General features: G+C 37.8%; 1 protein-coding gene across 3 annotated transcripts in view; it reads right to left on the bottom strand.

Moving 5' to 3' along the window:
- The window catches only part of LOC109078476 (FERM and PDZ domain-containing protein 3-like), a 134,537-nt gene that overhangs the window by 6,328 nt on the left and 109,384 nt on the right, over positions 1-18,825 (bottom strand). For 2 of the 3 annotated variants that reach the window (XM_042737852.1, XM_042737854.1), the window contains exons 3-13: positions 12,840-12,949; positions 12,292-12,434; positions 11,837-11,939; positions 11,624-11,669; positions 10,568-10,672; positions 7,331-7,438; positions 2,539-2,670; positions 1,300-1,419; positions 1,067-1,203; positions 497-623; positions 52-141 (exon numbers count right to left, since the gene is read on the bottom strand). In XM_042737852.1, the coding sequence (XP_042593786.1) occupies positions 52-141; positions 497-623; positions 1,067-1,203; positions 1,300-1,419; positions 2,539-2,670; positions 7,331-7,438; positions 10,568-10,672; positions 11,624-11,669; positions 11,837-11,939; positions 12,292-12,434; positions 12,840-12,880 (1,152 nt within the window). In that variant the 5' untranslated portion in view covers positions 12,881-12,949. Of the gene's footprint in view, positions 1-51; positions 142-496; positions 624-1,066; positions 1,204-1,299; positions 1,420-2,538; positions 2,671-7,330; positions 7,439-9,333; positions 9,481-10,567; positions 10,673-11,623; positions 11,670-11,836; positions 11,940-12,291; positions 12,435-12,839; positions 12,950-18,825 lie in introns of those variants that run through there. The other variant, XM_042737853.1, reaches the window with a different exon arrangement.

The raw sequence follows: 18,825 nt of genomic DNA, 5'->3' as shown, positions 1-18,825 counted from the left end.
TCAGTGCTAAAGTGTCTTGATTATTAAGAAGTGATCTCAGATTTGTGTTACCAAGCCAACTGTGTGAAACAAGAAGCCTCCGAATGGTGGAAGGTCATTTAAGACACGCATGTACTGTAGTTTTCCTTGAAGAGGAGAAACCTGCATAGAAACACAGATAAAGAGAAAATAAGATTGGTGAGTTGTGCAAGTGCAAAGAGGGTAATATTCTGGCCAGCAGAGGGCAATGTTTTGCTGCTATTAGGTCTGCTATGTGTAAAAATTATTGGTATTAAGAAAATAATTGCACACGGTTTTGCATATTTCTATTCCACCAGTACACATATAAACTATTGTCTTAGGGCATAAAATTTATACACAAATACAAAAACATGCATTAGACTAAAGAGATAAAAAGGTTTCTTTGTTGCAGGTTTCTTGTTTCTTGAGATTTTCAAAATTCAGATACAGTACATAAGTGATATTTGCCTTAAATATTCTTAGTAACCGCATATACCTTGTTTCCAGCTGGTGGAGGATGCTGATATGTCTTCAACAGCTGTGAGAGAGTCTTGCAGACGTTTTTCTCCTTGACAGTTGGTAATAGAGTCAAAGGAAGGAAAGGTTCCAACCCCCATTCTTTCCTAAAGATATTGATGCGGGTTTAGTCTTCAAAGCATGCAACCAGCTACAAGACCTTACAGTGCTATTTGATGGTTTCACGAGTGTCATCAGCCACCGGTATAAAACTATATGCTGCTTTTGGTGCTCATCCAAAATCTAATGCATGCTTCTTTGGTTACTCTGAATGCCTGTTCACATAATCACAATGTTTAACATGAAGATATCATCATTGTTTAAAATGTTGTTAAAAAGCAAAAGGACAACACTTGGCAACTTTGCATTTTTTTAACACATTAACTTCCATTCCAAATAAGTGCACTGAATTTTCAAACTTTTGTTTTAATAGTGTGAACAGGAACCTTAATCCATAGCATAATATTTAAATCAAGGTAGGGATCGAGGTCTAATATAAATAAATTAAATTGACTGTTTTCAGGCAATCATTACTGTTTTAAAGACTTACTCTACGTGCTTCAGAGAAATCTTCTGATTGGGCCTCGCGATCGACACAGTGATGTAGATGTGAAGGGCTGCCAGCCTAAGTGTGACGTCAGACTTCCAGTCCATCCCAAAACGCTCTTTAATGACGTCATTGCGGCTCTGGGAGTATTTAGAACAAATAACATATCAAGGGGCTATATATTAACATCAGACCAATAATTTTTCTCATTATGTGAATATTCATGACTAATCCACCTGTATGTAGAGGTACTCAAATGCAGCGGGGTCTCTCCTCAATAAGTCAGCAGGGTCTTTTGGGAAGAAGCAAATACGGAAAAGACACTTCATTCCCTGGAAGTAGGTCCTGTGAACTACCTGAAAATACAGAATAAATTCACCTTTGAAATTAAACGGTAACAAATACTCTGATACTCCAGTACTAAATTGTCACATTGCATTCCTTATGGTAGAAAGTTGATGTGCTACTAGCAGCCATAACAAATCAATTTCATTATCCTGTAGCTCAGGCTCTTATTAAAGGTTCTATTACTGTATATTCATATACAATGGGGTCTACGAGTCTGAGACCACACTGAATATAGAAAATCTGATTCAAAATCCAGTTTAAACCGCAGAACATTTTAGGATTATTCAGTATAATTGAAAATTTAATTTCTGCCACTAATCAAATGATCTGAAGTATTGACTGGGCATTTGAACTGCTTTGAGCAGATGGTCAGATGTCCCATTGGAGCGCAAGATGTTTTTGGAATATTTTTAAATCATGCTGGATAACATTAGACATAAATACTATTAAATTAAAATGCTAATACTACTACAATAAAATGCTTATTTACAATGGTGGCCAAAATTGTTAGAACACTTGGCATATTTAAGAGGTTTTAATTGTTTTTGTTGAATTGGCCATTACAGTACCCATAAAACAAAATATTGCCGGAACTACCTGCGACGGAAGGAATCTTCTGGAACACTAAAAATGATGCACTGGCCCCCTTAAAGTCCAGACCTCAACCCCAGTGAGCAAATTTGGGACGAGTTGGAAAATAAACTGGACAGATCTATTGTACATTCAAAGGAAAGCCTTTGGCTTGAGTTGCAAAAGGCATGGGATAACATTAGTATTGAAGTTCTCAGGAAATATATTGACACTGTGCCAGAGAGATGTGCTGCTGTAATTTCTGCAAAAGTTGGACATACCAAAAAATAAAATTAAAAGTGGTCATAAACAGTATGACTCACTTCATCTGATATTTGTTGTGCTCAGAGCAACCATCTGCATGTTTCATGAACATTATGAAATGAAATAATGATTTGGAGGCAAATTTAAATTCATTAGGATTGTTTGTTGCAACACGAACTAGGAAGCTGGTGTAAAGTACCTTGTACTCCACATTTAAGGCTGCTTTTAAAGCTCTTGAACATAAGAGTGAAGGTAATGCACCAGTCTGTGGTTTTTGGGTGGCATTTACTCACATGAGACAGTGGCTGGTTTTCCTGGAGCAGATGCAGCCTCTGATTCTGGGCCAGTCCACCGGATTCCAGCACTAAAGCAAAATGCTCAATGTAGCGTAGAGAGAGGCGATCCTGGAGCGACGATATCACATCCTGGAGCGAATGGGAAAAGGAGAACAAGGTCTAGTATTCTGAAGTAACTTCTGATGGTTGTTTTTAGCTCCTAAAGCATGGACTCTGCTGTATAACTATGCAAAGTGCAAAGTAAACATAGAGGAAAGCAACAGTATCAGCAGTGTGTGAACTACAGGAGGACAGGCTTGACATTTCCATCAGTGATAGAGCACTGAAATCAACACTCTCAGTCACTGGACCCTGCTCTGAAGACAAATGAGGCTTTTAACTGACTAGTGGCTTTGCTTCTGAAATAGACGCAACATATTTAATGAGGTTTCCATGTAACCAAAGCAAATACTGTACTCAAACACTGCTGAAGCACCAATGCACGCTGGCTGCTGTGATGCATTATATACTTAGTGTTTGATGACAGTAACTATAGCTATGGGAGACAGACAGATTATTGCACCGTGTTCTGTCACAAAGACTGAGATAATCTGTTTGGTGATACTGACCAAAGGCTGAAGATACCAGCTCAGGAGGGATTGTGAGAAATGTCAACAATGCTGCCAAACCCCAAATGTAGGAAAAAAGCTCACTAGGTTTTTTAATGGTCTGAAACCATCAAACCTAAACTCATCTACACGTTCAAAAATCACAACGTCTTTGAAAGCTAAATAAAAATGGTATTGCATTTATTTCAGTTGATCATAGCTTTTGGAATTCATGCTTTTTTCTGAGGTAATATAAGATCAGCTGTACAAAAGAAAGTGATTACCTTTTTTATCACTTTTGCTTTCAGAAAAAAAATATATAATGTTGGCTAATAACATTTCCCAAGCTATGTTACTCTATTTGGTAACATTTTAGAATGATGCTCTGGAGGTAAATTAACTATGCAGGAAGTAATACAGAATAAATGAACAGCACTTCATAACATGTCAGCTATACTATTGACTAATACTGGAGCAAGATTACCTAATCAGTAAGTACTGGTGAATTCAGGGCAATTATTAGGTAATCAATAATTATTGCATGAGAGTAGCATCATTAAGAACTACTAACTATGAGCAATTATAAAGAACTGCCAGTTAATTAATTACAACATTAACGAGACATGGGAAATTGTCACCCATGTTAATATTATTATTTTTAATTAATTTTAAAATAATTGTCCAGATCACTAGTTGCTGCACAGTGACTAGGTAATACTTGAGTAGTGAGGGCTTAGTAAGAATAATCTCGTTTAAAAATGTGTAGCGTATTTTTAGCATATTGTCTACAAATAGTTCTGAAAGAATCTTTTACAAAACAAAGCTTACAAAACAAAATTTTTTTATATTCTTAGAATTCTTTAGATATCAGCCCATCTTTTCAATAGAAAGTGATGCGTGTGCACCAACAGCACCAAATCTCCTCACCCTGACTGCTTTCAGGGATCCCAGAAGGTTCTATTCTAGGTACAATCTTATTTAAACTTTATATTAATGACTTACCCCATGCATGTCCAAATGTCAATATTCAGATGTACGCAGATGATGGAGTATTTGTTATTCATGCAAATTACATTCAAGACTCTTCCTTCAGTCTCACTGCATTCACCTATGTTCTGCATGGCTTACTTAATCATGTTGATTATTTAATAGCAATAAATAATAATAATAATAATAATAATAATAAAGCATATATACACTGAACAAAATTATAAATGCAACACTTGTTTTTGCCCACATTTTTAATGTTGAACTCAAAGATCTAAGACTTTTTCTATGTACACAAAAGGCCCGTTTCTCTCAAATATTGTTCACAAATCTGTCTAAATCTGTGTGCATGACTATTACACAGGTGTGCCTTAGGCTGGCCACAATAAAAGGTCACTCTAAAATGTGCAGTTTTACTGTATTGGGGGTCCAGGGGGGTCCGAAAACCAGTCAGTATCTGGTGTGACCACCATTTGCCTACCTCAGTGCAACACATCTCCTTCACATAGAATTTATCAGGTTGTTGATTGTGGCCTGTGGAATGTTGGTCCACTCCTCTTCAATGGCTGTGTGAAGTTGCTGGATATTGGCAGGAACTGGAACATGCTGTCATATACGCCGATCCAGAGCATCAAAACATGCTCAATGGGTGACATGTCCAGTGAGTATGCTGGCCATGCAAGAACTGGGATGTTTTCAGCTTCCATTATCATGCTGCAACATGAGTTGATGGTCGTGGATGAATGGCACAACAATGGGGCTCAGAATCTTATCATGGTATCTCTGTGCATTCAGAATGCCATCAATAAAATGCCACTGTGTTCATTGTCCATAACATACGCCTGCCCATACCATAACCCTACCGGCACCATGGGCCACTCGATCCACAACGTTGACATCAACAAATCGCTCACCCACACGACGCCATACACGCTGTCTGCCATCTACCCTGTACAGTGAAAACTGGGATTCATCTGTGAAGAGAACACCTCTCCAAAGTGCCAGACGACATCGAATGTGAGCATTTGCCCACTCAAGTCAGTTACGATGATGAACTGCAGTCAGGTCAAGACCCCGATGAGCACGACGAGCATGCAGATGAGCTTCCCTGAGACGGTTTCTGACAGTCTGTGCAGAAATTCTTTGGTTATGCAAACCGAATGTTGCAGCAGCTGTCCGTGTGGTTGGTCTCAGATGATCTTCGAGGTGAAGATGTGGATGTGGAGGTCCTGGGCTGGTGTGGTTACACGTGGTCTGTGGTTGTGAGGCTGGTTGGATGTACTGCCAAATTCTCTGAAATGCCTTTGGAGACGGCTTATGGTAGAGAAATGAACATTCAATTCACGGGAAACAGCTCTGGTGGACATTCCTGCAGTCAGCATGCCAATTGCACGCTCCCTCAAAACTTGCGACATCTGTGGCATTATGCTGTGTGATAAAACTGCACATTTTAGAGTGGACTTTTATTGTGGCCAGCCTAAGGCACACCTGTGCAATAATCATGCTGCCTAATCAGCATCTTGATATGCCACACCTGTGATGTGGATGGATTATCTCGGCAAAGAAGAAGTGCTCACTAACACAGATTTAGACAGATTTGTGAACAATATTTGAAAGAAATAGGCCTTTTGTGTACATAGAAAAAGTCTTAGAACTTTGATCTATGAAACCCCCTTTAAATGAATTAGTTGAACATGGCACTAACAGTGTCACTGATGTCCTTCACTGGAACCACAGTGCTTTCAGTTAAGGGACATATATATTAGAATAACATACCACTTGGAATTCAGATTCATCATGGAAAACAAATGTCTATGATGGCTGTGTAACACTATTTGGGACTGGCAGTAGCATTTGATTAAAGGTGTGAAAATGTGAAAAGCAAATTAAAGTTGCTGCTTATGAACGAACAGCTGAAGTCACAACCAGATTCTATCGCAATTGACAGCTTGTTAAATAAATGCAAACCAATGTATTTACATAACTGACATAACTGATTACTTTGTCATGTCATTCCATGCATTAAGGCAGTGCTCTACATTTTACACTTTCAGGAGCCATCTTAGATGGTGACCCAGAAGTAAACCAGATCTCTGATCACTTGTACTGCTTTGTCACAATTTACATTGTAATTTATGTATTGTATTTTTGTATTTGTATTAATATAAATACATTGCCATTGTCTTGTGTTACCTGCACAGGAACTAAAGATGTAAAAAGCAATGTTTCTATACTATGGCATGTTCATTTATATGCATTGTCCTTATTAAACATAAAACAAAACACACAAACAAAAATGAACGTATTCCCCCTGTTGTGTTTCTAATAGTAGGAAAGAGTACACTTTATTTTAAGGCCCAATTCTCTCTATTATCTAATTATCAAACAAAACTTTTGCCTCAATAAACCTCTAATCTGCTTTTTGTTAATGGTTAGTAAGGTAGTTGTTAAGTTTAGGTAAGGGGTAGGTTTAAGGGCTCTAAAATATGGGTATGCAGAATAAGGCTATGAATAAGAATATGTGCTAATAAAAAGCCAATATGCTATTACAGTTTTTCTCAGTCGATTTGACACTTTTCTCCAATGCAATGTACTTGTTCTCAAAACAATTAGCACAGCCATCCAAACACAAAAATATCTTAACCAAACAGTTCTACTTTACTGCAAAATGAAGCACTGCAGTTTTTTTTTTTATAGTAATGCATTTCTTAATAGTAAATATTAACATAAAATCTATAGGTGTGTTATCTATTGATTATAAAACACATTCAGCTGTAGATGCACAAATATGCTAATGAAAATACTTTTATTGCAATTCTTCAACAGGGAGTTTTGTGTTAAATTTATTGTGTATATATCTACCATATATATACCATGTATATATATATATATATATATGACTCTTGAGTGTATGATTAACTGAATAGTTGTCAGTTTAGAGCCAATCGAATATACACAATGTTCATTTGATAGAATGACAAATTACAGAGTTTTCTTTGTAGCGTTTGGACAAATTTTTTTTTTTTTTCAGATGTTTTAAAGTATCGGTATTTTAAAGAGTTTTGTGCACATTGTTTGTCCACCAGAACAGTGGCCTGAGTTTGGAAAAATGTGTCAAATCCATTGAGAAAAACTGTAATATGCATGCTAGTTAAAAGTGAGAATTGGTCTTTAAAATAAATTGTTACTGGGAAGAGTTTTCCCATCACACTCACCCTAACAGTGGTGCGGCTGTCAAATGTAAAGGATTTGATCTGTCCATTTTCCAGAAACACCTTCAACACATTTGGTATCAGAAGCAGAGAATCGTCTTTAAGCATGGTCTGAAAGAGACAGAGGAGAGAAAGCAGTCAGTGAACCTTGGATGAGATATTAAGAAAAGAAAAGACTCAATAGGTCAATACAGAGTTTCAAATAAGAAAATCTAATATCTAAGAGATAAAGAAAGAATGTAGAAACACATGACAAGACTTTAACTGTATGGAAAACCTGAAAGGAAAAACATTAAGTCTGAAACAATGGTTAAAGGAAAGATCTTTGTCTAACGTATGAGCAGTAGTTTAAATGAATTGGAAATACTACCAAAAACTCTACTTTAAACATACAGAGTATAGAATTAAGCAGATGTCATATCACATTCATTCTATATCCAATGTGAAACCGTGTCCTATAAATGCTGATCAACTGGACACAAACACTGAATTCAATTGCAGAATATATTTGTAGCTAAGAGAGGAATTCTCCAAGGCATCTACTTTAATTCCAATAAGAAAAGTTAAAGGTGCACTAAGTATTTTTTCATGTTTAACTGGCTTGTTCATTTTCCTGGTTCAAAGCCTATGGTGCCATTGCTAAAACCCTGTGGCTGGCCAAAACCAATCCCAAGCCATCGATCCTCATTAAACTGCAACAATCAGCTGTCTTTGAAACAGTGAGTTACCAGATTTATCTGTCAATCATTCTCCCTGAACTGGGCATTACAAGAAGTACAAATCTAAGTCTAACATAATGGCAGATCTTTCAAAGTATCCTGGGAAGGGTTTCTAAATCACATTAAGTAGTGGAGTGCCTCAAGGTTCAGTGCTTGGACCCTTCCTCTTTAGAGCATTAGGAAAATCAGACCCTACATGCATAGTTCTTGTGCAGGCTCTTATCTTCTCAAGACTGGACTACTGCAACGCTCTGTTAGCCGATGATACAGAACACAGCAGTGGATCTGGTTTTCAACCAAATAGCTCCATGTCATACTTGTCTTTTCTGTGGTGGAACAACTATTTAGACCTTACAGACGGATGAATAAATGTACATATAAATCTTTCTGAACAACCAGTGACAATGGCTTTGGATGCTATCCTGACACCTGCCAAAGATGCAGTAAAGGGTTAAAGCAAAGTTTTGATATTGGATTTAAGAAATATCCTATTTAGATGGTCAATTGTCATCCATGATTATGTTATTTTGTAATGGAAAGTTACTGACATAAAGTGAATGATATTTGCCAGTTTCTATTACACTGATATAACTATCAATTTCTTTAATATTTGTCAAATATTTGTTTGCTTACAACGTCGAAAAAGTGGGTAAAAATGACTTAGTGCACCTTGAAGTGGGTGAGAGACCTTGAAGGCACTTTTGTATCAAGAATGAGAGGTCATTACTTTTAGTCAGAATCATATTGATTTATACCAGGTTCCACATTATCAGCTGTCCACTGACTGTCATCAATAAAATTATTTCATGTAATCTAATGTTGACACTTAATGAGGCCTGATACACCCATGAAAGTATTGTACATTTGGCAAAAGGTTTACCCAAAGTCCCTTTAGGCTTGCTTCTGAAGACGTGCAAAGTGCTATTACACTTTATAAACAAATACAGAATGGAAACAAATAAGCAAGCATCAATTTAGCGTGTCGGTTGGGATCATGTTATGACAGGCGGTGAAGTGTGCAGGTTGACTAACTCTATTTCATACATTGAGCACAATCCCAATCAATTGCACATAAGCTACGGTGTGAGATGATGTGATATGAATAATAAATCCCACGTTGGCATTTGTCTATAAGCCTAACCCATTTAATAAAAACGTAGCAGCTTATGTACTCTGTGCTGACAGGCGAGTTTTAATGAAGAAAGCCCCACTGACCCCTGCTGATCACACAAGATGGATTGACATGATTAGAGGAGGCGGCTCAGGTGAGGGTGGTTTGATCTTTACCGATTTTGGCCCTCTAGGCCTGATCAGCAAGTTTCTTCTTCCAGGAGAGCTGCACACCCCTCCCATCGGTCCGCTTTATTAAATTGGTGCGACCAGCACCCAAGGGTGTAGTGTTGACTCTTCCTTGCTCACAAGGCAGATATCAAACTGTATGGGACATAATCCATGGACATTGACATTAACATGGGTGCTATCGACCCATGTTCACCAAGTGGAGATGGCAGCTGTAGAACTAATGAAAAGCTACAAATGAATGAATGTCTAGTAACAACATTTAAGGTCATTGGGAGGCTGCGGCCCTTCTCTAGATGCGATGCTACCTTATTCAGTTACCACTAAGTAGGCTGACATGGTTCAAAGGAAGCTGGTGCTAAGTTCCTCCACTTAACACTGTAACTTAAACACCTTGATCAGAACCAGAGGGAATTATTCAAAGATCTTGCTGTAAGAATTTCCTTTTCAATAGTCACAAATTGCTTCAGAAAGTCATAGTTGCAATACTGCTGCAACTTGTTCAAATCATTCTATTGTAAATCCAAATAAATCTCAGCAACCAACCAAACAAACAAACTAGGACTCATATTCTATTCAGAAAAAAGAACCTCTGTCAATATCTGCCTGACTGACTTCTGTGCAAATCTACTCTACGCATATGAAACAGAGAAACACTAGAGCCCTTTAATTCCAACCAAACCAAGCGTAGACAATTCCAAGCCCTGTGTTTTCATGTATGCACTTTAATAAAGTCTGAGTTCATGGATGGTGGAGGAAGATGAAACAACAGCAGAAGTGCACATATTTTGGATGAATATTTTTAGCTTCTTGAAATGGTGGACCACATCTAGAAAGCACCATCGGAGAGGGATTTATGCTTTGCCCCTCTGGGTAATAAACCTGCAGTTTGATGAAATGAGATGAGCAGGAGATGCGGAGTGAATCGCACTTCAATATTGAAACTGAAATGACAGCCATGTAACACTCTGAAAAGGAGACACTAACGACTGACACGTTGATTTTTTAAATATTAACAAATATTAGCAGGAACAGACTGTGAACGGTCATGTCACAAAATACCTTGAGTCCAATCGACAAACTCAAATCTTACAATCCATAAGTCTATCAGGAGCGTTGGTGTCAGCCAGTGTTGTGCGGGTCTCATTACAGCACATAAAGACAGCTGTGTTAGCACACATATGACTGGGGTGTGATGTGAGCAAGAGGCAGCAGCACATACTGAGTCTGGGTCGCTGATGGACACTTGCTCAGAAAAGCGCACTTTGGGGGGATTGGTTCGCAGACGAGCTTTCTTGGCTGCACTTATGAAGGCAGACTTAGGTGACTAAGGAAACAAAAAGAAAGATAAAGGGAGGGTAGGAAGAAAGAAAGGAAGAAAGAAATAGACAGGAAAACAGAGGTTAAGACTAGATTCATTTAGAGTGATAAAAAACCCTTAAAACCATTCATCTGGTCTTAAATAGCTATATTCTCTGCAAACAATGCTTAAATACATGCTGAAGCCCTTTCACGTGACTTACATCTCAAAAACATTTTGTGTTGCTTTGACCCAGAAAAGTGTTTTATCATTGATTAATTAGCATTTTTTTTAAATATCAATATGATACATTTAATAGTAAGTTTAAAACAAGTCAGATAAAAAAAAGTAATCTAAAAGTAACTTAAAAAGTAATAAGAATACATTACCTAAAATGAGTAACCTAGAGTATGTTACTAACTACAATTTTCATCATGTAATCTGTAATCAGTAACAGACTGCAATTTGTAAGTAATCTACCCAGCACTGTTCTCTAAATATCATGATATGACTTGGAATGAAAGTACAGCTTGAGTTATATATACAGAGGATCAGTCTTTCTTCTGACAACAGCTGGGCGATTGATTGTACTCCGCAAGCTCAGTAGCAACCAAGGTCAAAGTTGAAATTGTTTAAACTTTTGAGCGCTGTTACAGCTTGACCTACTTGCAATGTGGCGGCAGGGTTAATGCTCCATTGAGCTCAGTGCATTGGGGGCGTTGACACAAATCATTCCCATGACATTTTCACTACTGAGCTTTAGTCTCAATATACTAATATTGTAATTATGTATGTATAGTAATTATGTAATATTGGCACAAAGCAAATGTGTTTTTGTACACATAGCTGAACCTGAATGTCAAATTCCAGTAAAAATGTAAAGACTCTATTGAAATTGGCATAGTAGTTTGACTGCATTGCTGAAAGGGGCTGATTTAATGCCATTTGGATCAGAGAAGACATAATGTCCTTAACTACCTGTTGTGGTTGCAGCACAGTGAGAACAATCGAGTCCTTGCACCGCCTGCAGAAAAAAAAAACATTTTGGCAAGTGAGCTGCAGAATGTGAAAAGAGTGTCTTATCTGAAATGAATTCTCTTATCTGATGGAGACACATGGAATAGAAATACATAAAGCACTGTCATGCGTCCAGACAAGGCCCTTCCCTCTGGTGACAGTAAAGGGTGTTACCTTACAAGGTCTATGACTTTCTCCCGGGGCGCGTCGCTCACAAGTTCCTGGTTGATGGCTAGGATCTGATCTCCGGGGTAAAGCTTGCCGTTTGAAGGTCCGTCTGTAAAGGAGCAGTCTGTAAACTCGTCTTGCTCTTTATAGACTTGATTAGTAAAACCCCCTGACATTGTTGTCTTCTTTTCTTGTCCTAAAATATATCCTGATATAGATCTGTAAATCATTTCAGTCACACTTGTTTCCTAAGGCAGTTATGCTAACCTATCCTACAGTGGATTTTCACACTTATCTTATCAAGGCATCGAATAGCAACTGTATCGTACATCTCGAGTATCTGAATTCCCATTCGATTAGACTCAAAATCTCAAATCTGAAGAACTCAAAATCCTGGCACACCAGAGCCAGGGGACAACAGACCCCTGTCCCATAGCTCCAGAAAGAGGCACACGTCTTACCCGCAGAGACAGAGCGTACAACGACAGGCCGTTCACTGCCAGCAATGAACCCGAAGCCGTGGCTTGGATGGCGTTGGATGCAGACCTGTCGAGTCAGGCTTCCACTGTCCATACCATCCTGACCGTCCTCTAACATCACAGAGCTACCAAATAAGACAACACAGTTATTGAGTGCCCATAAAATTAAACCCCATTTAACCCCATGAGTTCACTCTATGTTCACGGCTATGAAACTAAGTAAATAATTAAATAAATTAGCATGATAATATTGTGTATCGGCGATAAGACATTATGACTATGGACCATATCGCCCAACACTAGTTTCCAACATCTAATATAGACTAGCAATTACATTCACACAGACAGTTTTCTCTGTATATTATTTAACACCTGGCCATTAATAAAAACATCAATGCTTTGTGTAATTTTCTGATCCAGGGTTATATACATGAGGTGATTTCCTTTGTACGTGTGGAAAGATATGGTAATGCCTCTTTTATGTTTCCTACTGTTCTCATTTGTCATAAGAGGATTATTAATGACTGCACCTGTCATATTCCTCTGTGTGCCCATCCTGGACCTGGGCCATCCCCTGAAAGGACAGAACCGGACCTTGTGAACCGCTTCAGAAGGCTGGCTCTGTTTCCTACACATTCACCTGGGTGGGCAAAGATGAGAGAAGATGAGTTATAAAGTTCAAATCATGCATATTTAAATCGCTTCATTTTTAACACTTTTTATTTTCCTTCAATAGGCAAAATAGTAGACTTAATTTTAAATTGGAGAGTACTGTTTTGTAAAATGGAGGTCAAACCCCTACCACTAGATGACCAATACTTCATGTCAGTCACAATTAGGCTTATATTGCTAAAAACAACAACAACAACAACAAAAACAAAAAACAGATAAAATACAGTCCATTTGTATTCAAAATAAAAAAGTCCATTCTTATATTGCATCTCACCACCAGGTTATCCTCAATACATGTAAAATATTAGGCCCACCTTTTCCTATAAAAGTCCATGTTAGTTAGTTAGCTGTTAGACATTTTTTCATATTCTGCCACTTTCCCTATTTCTATTACCCTCCTCGATGGCCCCCCCACTGGCCGCCAGTCTCTCATAATAATAATTTATCTTCCTGCATATTTGGATCCATTCGCTAAGTGAAAAAGATGGTTCCCTTAGGACATAAATACTTGGGCAAAATGAAAAGCAGCATACTGATACTTCTTAAATGTAATCATGAACCACAGACCAAAATTCACAGAGCATGTATCAGATTTTCTTTCTCACATTGCCAGCATTCAGCTGCTGGGAGTCCAGTAAAAGTGATTTAATATTTAAAAACTGAAAAAGTCGTACTCCAAGATTTCTTGACATTACCTTACAATTTTGACAAACTCTGGTCCAGTCTTCATCACTAGGTTTCTGATGTCAGAATGAGTGCTTGTTAGACTGGGAATAATACTTTGAGTTTCAGTAAGAGTATGCTCCCTGTCAGAAGTTGACTCCATACTGCATCTGTAGCTGATGCTATGGGAACAGCCTCCAGGAATGAACATTTTCTGAATCTTGACTAAAAGCATGGCAGTCCACTGATGATGGTTCTAGTTCTGTCCTCTGAGACACCTCATCGTCAGCGCCTCATAAGGACGTGCTCGCACCATCAATTTTCAGATTTCTCTTCATCAAGAAGTGGTTTATCAAGCCTGCTATCATGTTTCAGTGACCATCATGAAGCAGATATTGTACTTCCTCAGTGGGGAACACAGTGTCGGTCAGGAAGTGTTTGCTGCCTTCTTCTCATTTTTATAAGTGAGGACTCACATGAGAGGTGCGTTTAGTGTTTGGGTGTGGAGCATGATGACACCTCCAACTGCATGCACACAATAATTTCAGGATCGGCTTGCTTCTTTTCAGTGGAAGGAGTTAAATTGTTATGGTTCTGCAGTAGCCAAAGCGACACATGAAATAGGGTCCTGGGGATCCAATGTTGAGCTGGAGGCTAATAAAAGGGGGCAGACAGACTTTTCCCTTTCTCTCCCTCTCTCTGTCACTAGACCGCATGCACTTCATTTCTCTGGATGAATTCACATGGGACAGTTAATGCCAGAGTCCAGAGCGCATCAGACTCTGAGGAGTGGACAGGAGACAGAGCCTCATACTGAACGGCTGAATGTGGTTTCTCATATTGTTGAGAAGCTGAAGCTGGACTGGCCCAGCAGGGGCGGACTTCTGTCTACTTGTTTTCATTTTATTTATTATATATTAAAAAAAAAAACCCTGTGTACTGCATTAGGCTAACCGAGACTTGTCACAGCTCTTACATATTATTGCTGTTTTGTTGATTTTGATTGCTTCTATTGTCCTCATTTGTAAGTCTCTTTGGATAAAAGCATCTGCTATGTGACTTAATGTAAATGTAAACATAGCATAAATTCCATATGTGTATGATATGTATTTTCCAGCGTTTACATCAATTCATACTGCAAATTGAATTAAATTCTTTAATAAATTTAATGATAAATAATAACTTATTGTACATCACTAGTTTCTCTCTTAAAGCCATTCCATATATAAAAGACTTGAATGGTAAACAGAGCCCTTGTGGAATATTCTAGGATGCATTATGCCAAAAGCACTTAAAACTCTTAGAACCAGAGTGAATCACACATGGCCATGTTGATGGAGAGTGAAATAATAGATTTCAACCAAGACTCTTTTTTTATTCTGAGCAGTGGATTTGCCAAGAGTAAGAAAGAAAGAGACAGAGTGAGAAAGAAAAGACATATGGAGAGGTCTTAGTAGGAATGGTTATACTGTAGAGCCAAGGCTGCTGATGTCTGGCTGTGAACGTGTCACAACAAAGTGACAATCTTCAGTCGTCAAAGTTCCTCCCGGCAGTTTCTGAAGGTCATGGCTACAGCAGCTTGTTTATTCACCCCAGACTCTTTTTAGCACTTTCTTCCTGCTGTATGTTTAAAACACTTCAGGCAGCTGTGGAAATCTGTATTTGAGGCAGCGGTAACCTTAACATCACCCAGCACGATGACTCATGCGCTGGAGGGGAGCTGCACTCGGGACGGGACGGGAATGTGTCACGAGGGTTTACTTTCCATCAGCTGAATGCCTGTGCAAACCTCTGGCCAGTATGATGATGGAGAAGCACACTGCAGCATCCTCAGGCCAGCATCACCACCACAGTCTCAGCAATGATTCACGAGTTCAGTTTAACACTTAACCACTAACACTCAAGTATAAACAATAGTAATAATGATGCTTGCTTTAGTACTAATATTTGAAAAATTTCATGCTTGGTGTGCTTATCAATTTGCATAAAAATCTTATTTGGTCTAGAAACTTGGCAAAGGAAGATGTTATTGCTTAAAGGTTACTCATTCATAATGAGTTTTTTCATTTCAGTTTCAGTTATGTTTTACTGAATGTATGTATTCATTTTGCCCCTGGTGTTTCTCATAAAATTCCTAAAAATCTGTTTAGTTTTTCACCATTTCTAGCACCTTTTTGTCTTCCTGTATTTTTAACAGCACAAATACTAATGCAGACTTTTGATTGGATATTTTGGTATAAGTTTAGCCATTGTTCAGATCTCTGATTAACATAAGATAGGTTGCCAAATGTATTAATATTACTAGAGAGTACAGACGCTTGTTTACTGTCAGGTTTCAGTTGACTGATACAGTATTCCGGTAAATAACTGTAATTTAGAGAACATCAGTTCTAATTTGGGTGTACAATACGGTAATGACATTAGTGAGACGACCCATAAGAGCAGCTGTCATTATCAGTTAGATTTAAATCAAATAAATCCTTATCAGAGGAGGATATGCAAAACAAAAGACCTAGAAGAGAGGACACATGCATACAAAACAATGCTTCAGCATTAGGCCAACCTTTTCAGCAATGCATCCCAAAAGAAATGCATCCCAAGGGCATGACTAGCTGAAGCGTTGCCATGGATACAGCAGATGTGAGCTGATGAAAAGTGAGGAATATGACCGCAACAGATGATGGCTGCCTGCACTCAACCTGTCTTCACACAGACCACACGCGTCGTCTTCACCGCTCTCGTAGTCTTCTTCCCAGAGTCTAGACGGCTCTGCTAGGCTGAAAAGTTTGTAGCATTCAGACAATCCAAAAAACTATGACGGATTCTATCATTTGAAGGCAGTACATGTTTTCTATGTCTACATCTGACTGGAAATATTTAGTTTTTTTGCTATCAAAATTGTCAGCAAAGACAGAAACCTGATCCCATAATTGTGTTTCTAGTTTTAAATGTCTCGGTCTGTTCTAATTTTCTTTGAAATAGCATGCACTGATGAATCCTGCACAATAAAATCAGTAATGTGAAAGTAAATAACAGCAATTTTGATTTCATTTTGTCTCGTGTTCTCGCATTTATCTGCACTATTGTTTAAATATCGGTCAATGTGGTTTTTCTAATTATCTCAGAATTTTGTGAAAGGATACTCCTAAACATCCCGATGTTTGTTTGTTGAACGATGATTCTGATCTTACTTTGAGTATTTCACACCGCACTAACTGCAGCCAAGATAGTAATCTTTCTAATTTGGCATGAACCCACATTCCCGACTGACAAAATTATTAAATTAAACCAAAATATTGCACTGTTAGAACTTTCAACAGCAAGGACTAACAGAGCTAAACCAAGAACAATTAAGGCATGGTCAGAATTTATTAAGAAACTTTTTAATACAATAACTGGATACTGGTCAATGTGCACATTTTTGGCCATTGCATCCCACTTTTTCTTTTTTCAGTAAGAAAAATAATATTGACTGTATGGAATGTGAACTGGAATGACAATATGCAAATTAAAGCTCTTTTAGTGATTATTACAGGGTTCAGTCCCATGCATTTTCAATGTAACAAGCTTAGCGCAAAACATGTTTTCTACAGTATTTCATGAGTTATTAATGAATTCTTGAATAATGTAGCACTTTAGGGTTGAGTCCTGTGTGTACGGTTTCGTTTACTGACCATTTGCAGTCATTTCTCTTTAATCTGCTATATAATTTAACCCTGTTGATGCTGTTTTAACCCAATTGAGAGCTGTCTGCTCACTGGTACTGTGGATGAGGCCATGCTTACAACAAAAGGTCATGATTCAGCTGTCTAAAAGCAACATTTGAAGCCCATCTGGTGCTTGGAAACGAATAGTCCCACTTCAAGTTGTGTAACTGAATTATTTCCACTATCTACTATTTATCCTTCCAGAACAGATTTTCAGTGGGAGCTCAAGAAGAGCTCTACTGGCATGGGCCCATTTCTATTTCAGTTTGTGAGTTTCAAAATACGGTTGCAAAGGCCGACAAAATGGCTTCAAAAGAAAGTGAAGCACTACCTTGGGTCAATATTTACAGGTCATGGAGTCACACCCAGATGTGCCTCTGTAAGATATCCATAAATTCTGCAATGCAATGTGAGCATGTGTCCCATCATGCTTTCTCGTCCCCTCATCATAAGCATCAGCGCCTACAAAACCACAATAAGCATGTTGGCTTCATTCAGGTCCTGTGACTCTCTCTGACCCACTGTTTTAGAGATCCATTTTCAGTTTGAAGCTTCAGTGTGTAACCTAGCCATAATATTATGTTTCAATGCATAGCTTATCATGCATTGTTTATGTTCTGGACATGAATGATACTTATCATTTTACTTTAAGACATTTTCTGGGTGTTGCTATTGTATGGTATATTTTTCATGTACACAATCAAAATAAGCTAAGAAATTGGTTTCTGATTTACTGTGTTGTTTAACACATTAGTAATTCAAGACAGTGACAAAACAGTGACAGATAGACGTGACATCCATAAAATGAATTAGAGCAGCGATAGTACTTTTTGCTTTTCTTCTGAAATAGAAAACAAACACCTGGGGTGTATTTCAGAAAGCAGGGTTAACTTACCGTCAGCTATACCCTGAACTCTCGGTTGATTAACCCCAAACCCTGATTACTAGAGGTGTTTGGTTAAAATGTTTTGTAAGGGTGTAAGTTCATTCAACTCAGAGTATGTTCCTGATTAAGACTCAAGACATTCTCAACAGAGCGACGAATCGACGAGTCACTAACAGCGCCATGCTGTTTCTTTCTTCTTCTTCTGTTAAATGGTCGTTTACATGCTTGGTGCATATCGCCACCTAATTGATGATTGTGCAATCATTTTTCTTTTTTTGTGTTTACTCTTTAATCCTTGAGAATAAGAATTATATTGTTTGTTTGATGCTAATTATATATTAAGTCATATCAGATATGTATTTTTATTATAGAAATACATTATAGAAAATGCCGATCCTTGTGTGAGATGATAATATAAAATGTAATAAATATATAATATTGTAAATCAAACATTACCTTGTCATGATAGTGTTTTATAATTTATAAAAATAACTGATATGTCAATAAAATATAATAACCATATTAGTTAGATACTATACAGTTATATATATATATATATATATATATATATATATATATATATATATA

This window comes from Cyprinus carpio, chromosome B14 (genome assembly GCF_018340385.1).
Source record: "Cyprinus carpio isolate SPL01 chromosome B14, ASM1834038v1, whole genome shotgun sequence".
In the NCBI taxonomy this organism is placed as follows: domain Eukaryota; kingdom Metazoa; phylum Chordata; class Actinopteri; order Cypriniformes; family Cyprinidae; genus Cyprinus; species Cyprinus carpio.
Note: the sequence above shows the minus strand (reverse complement) of the source record. Positions and strands in the feature narration are given on the sequence as shown.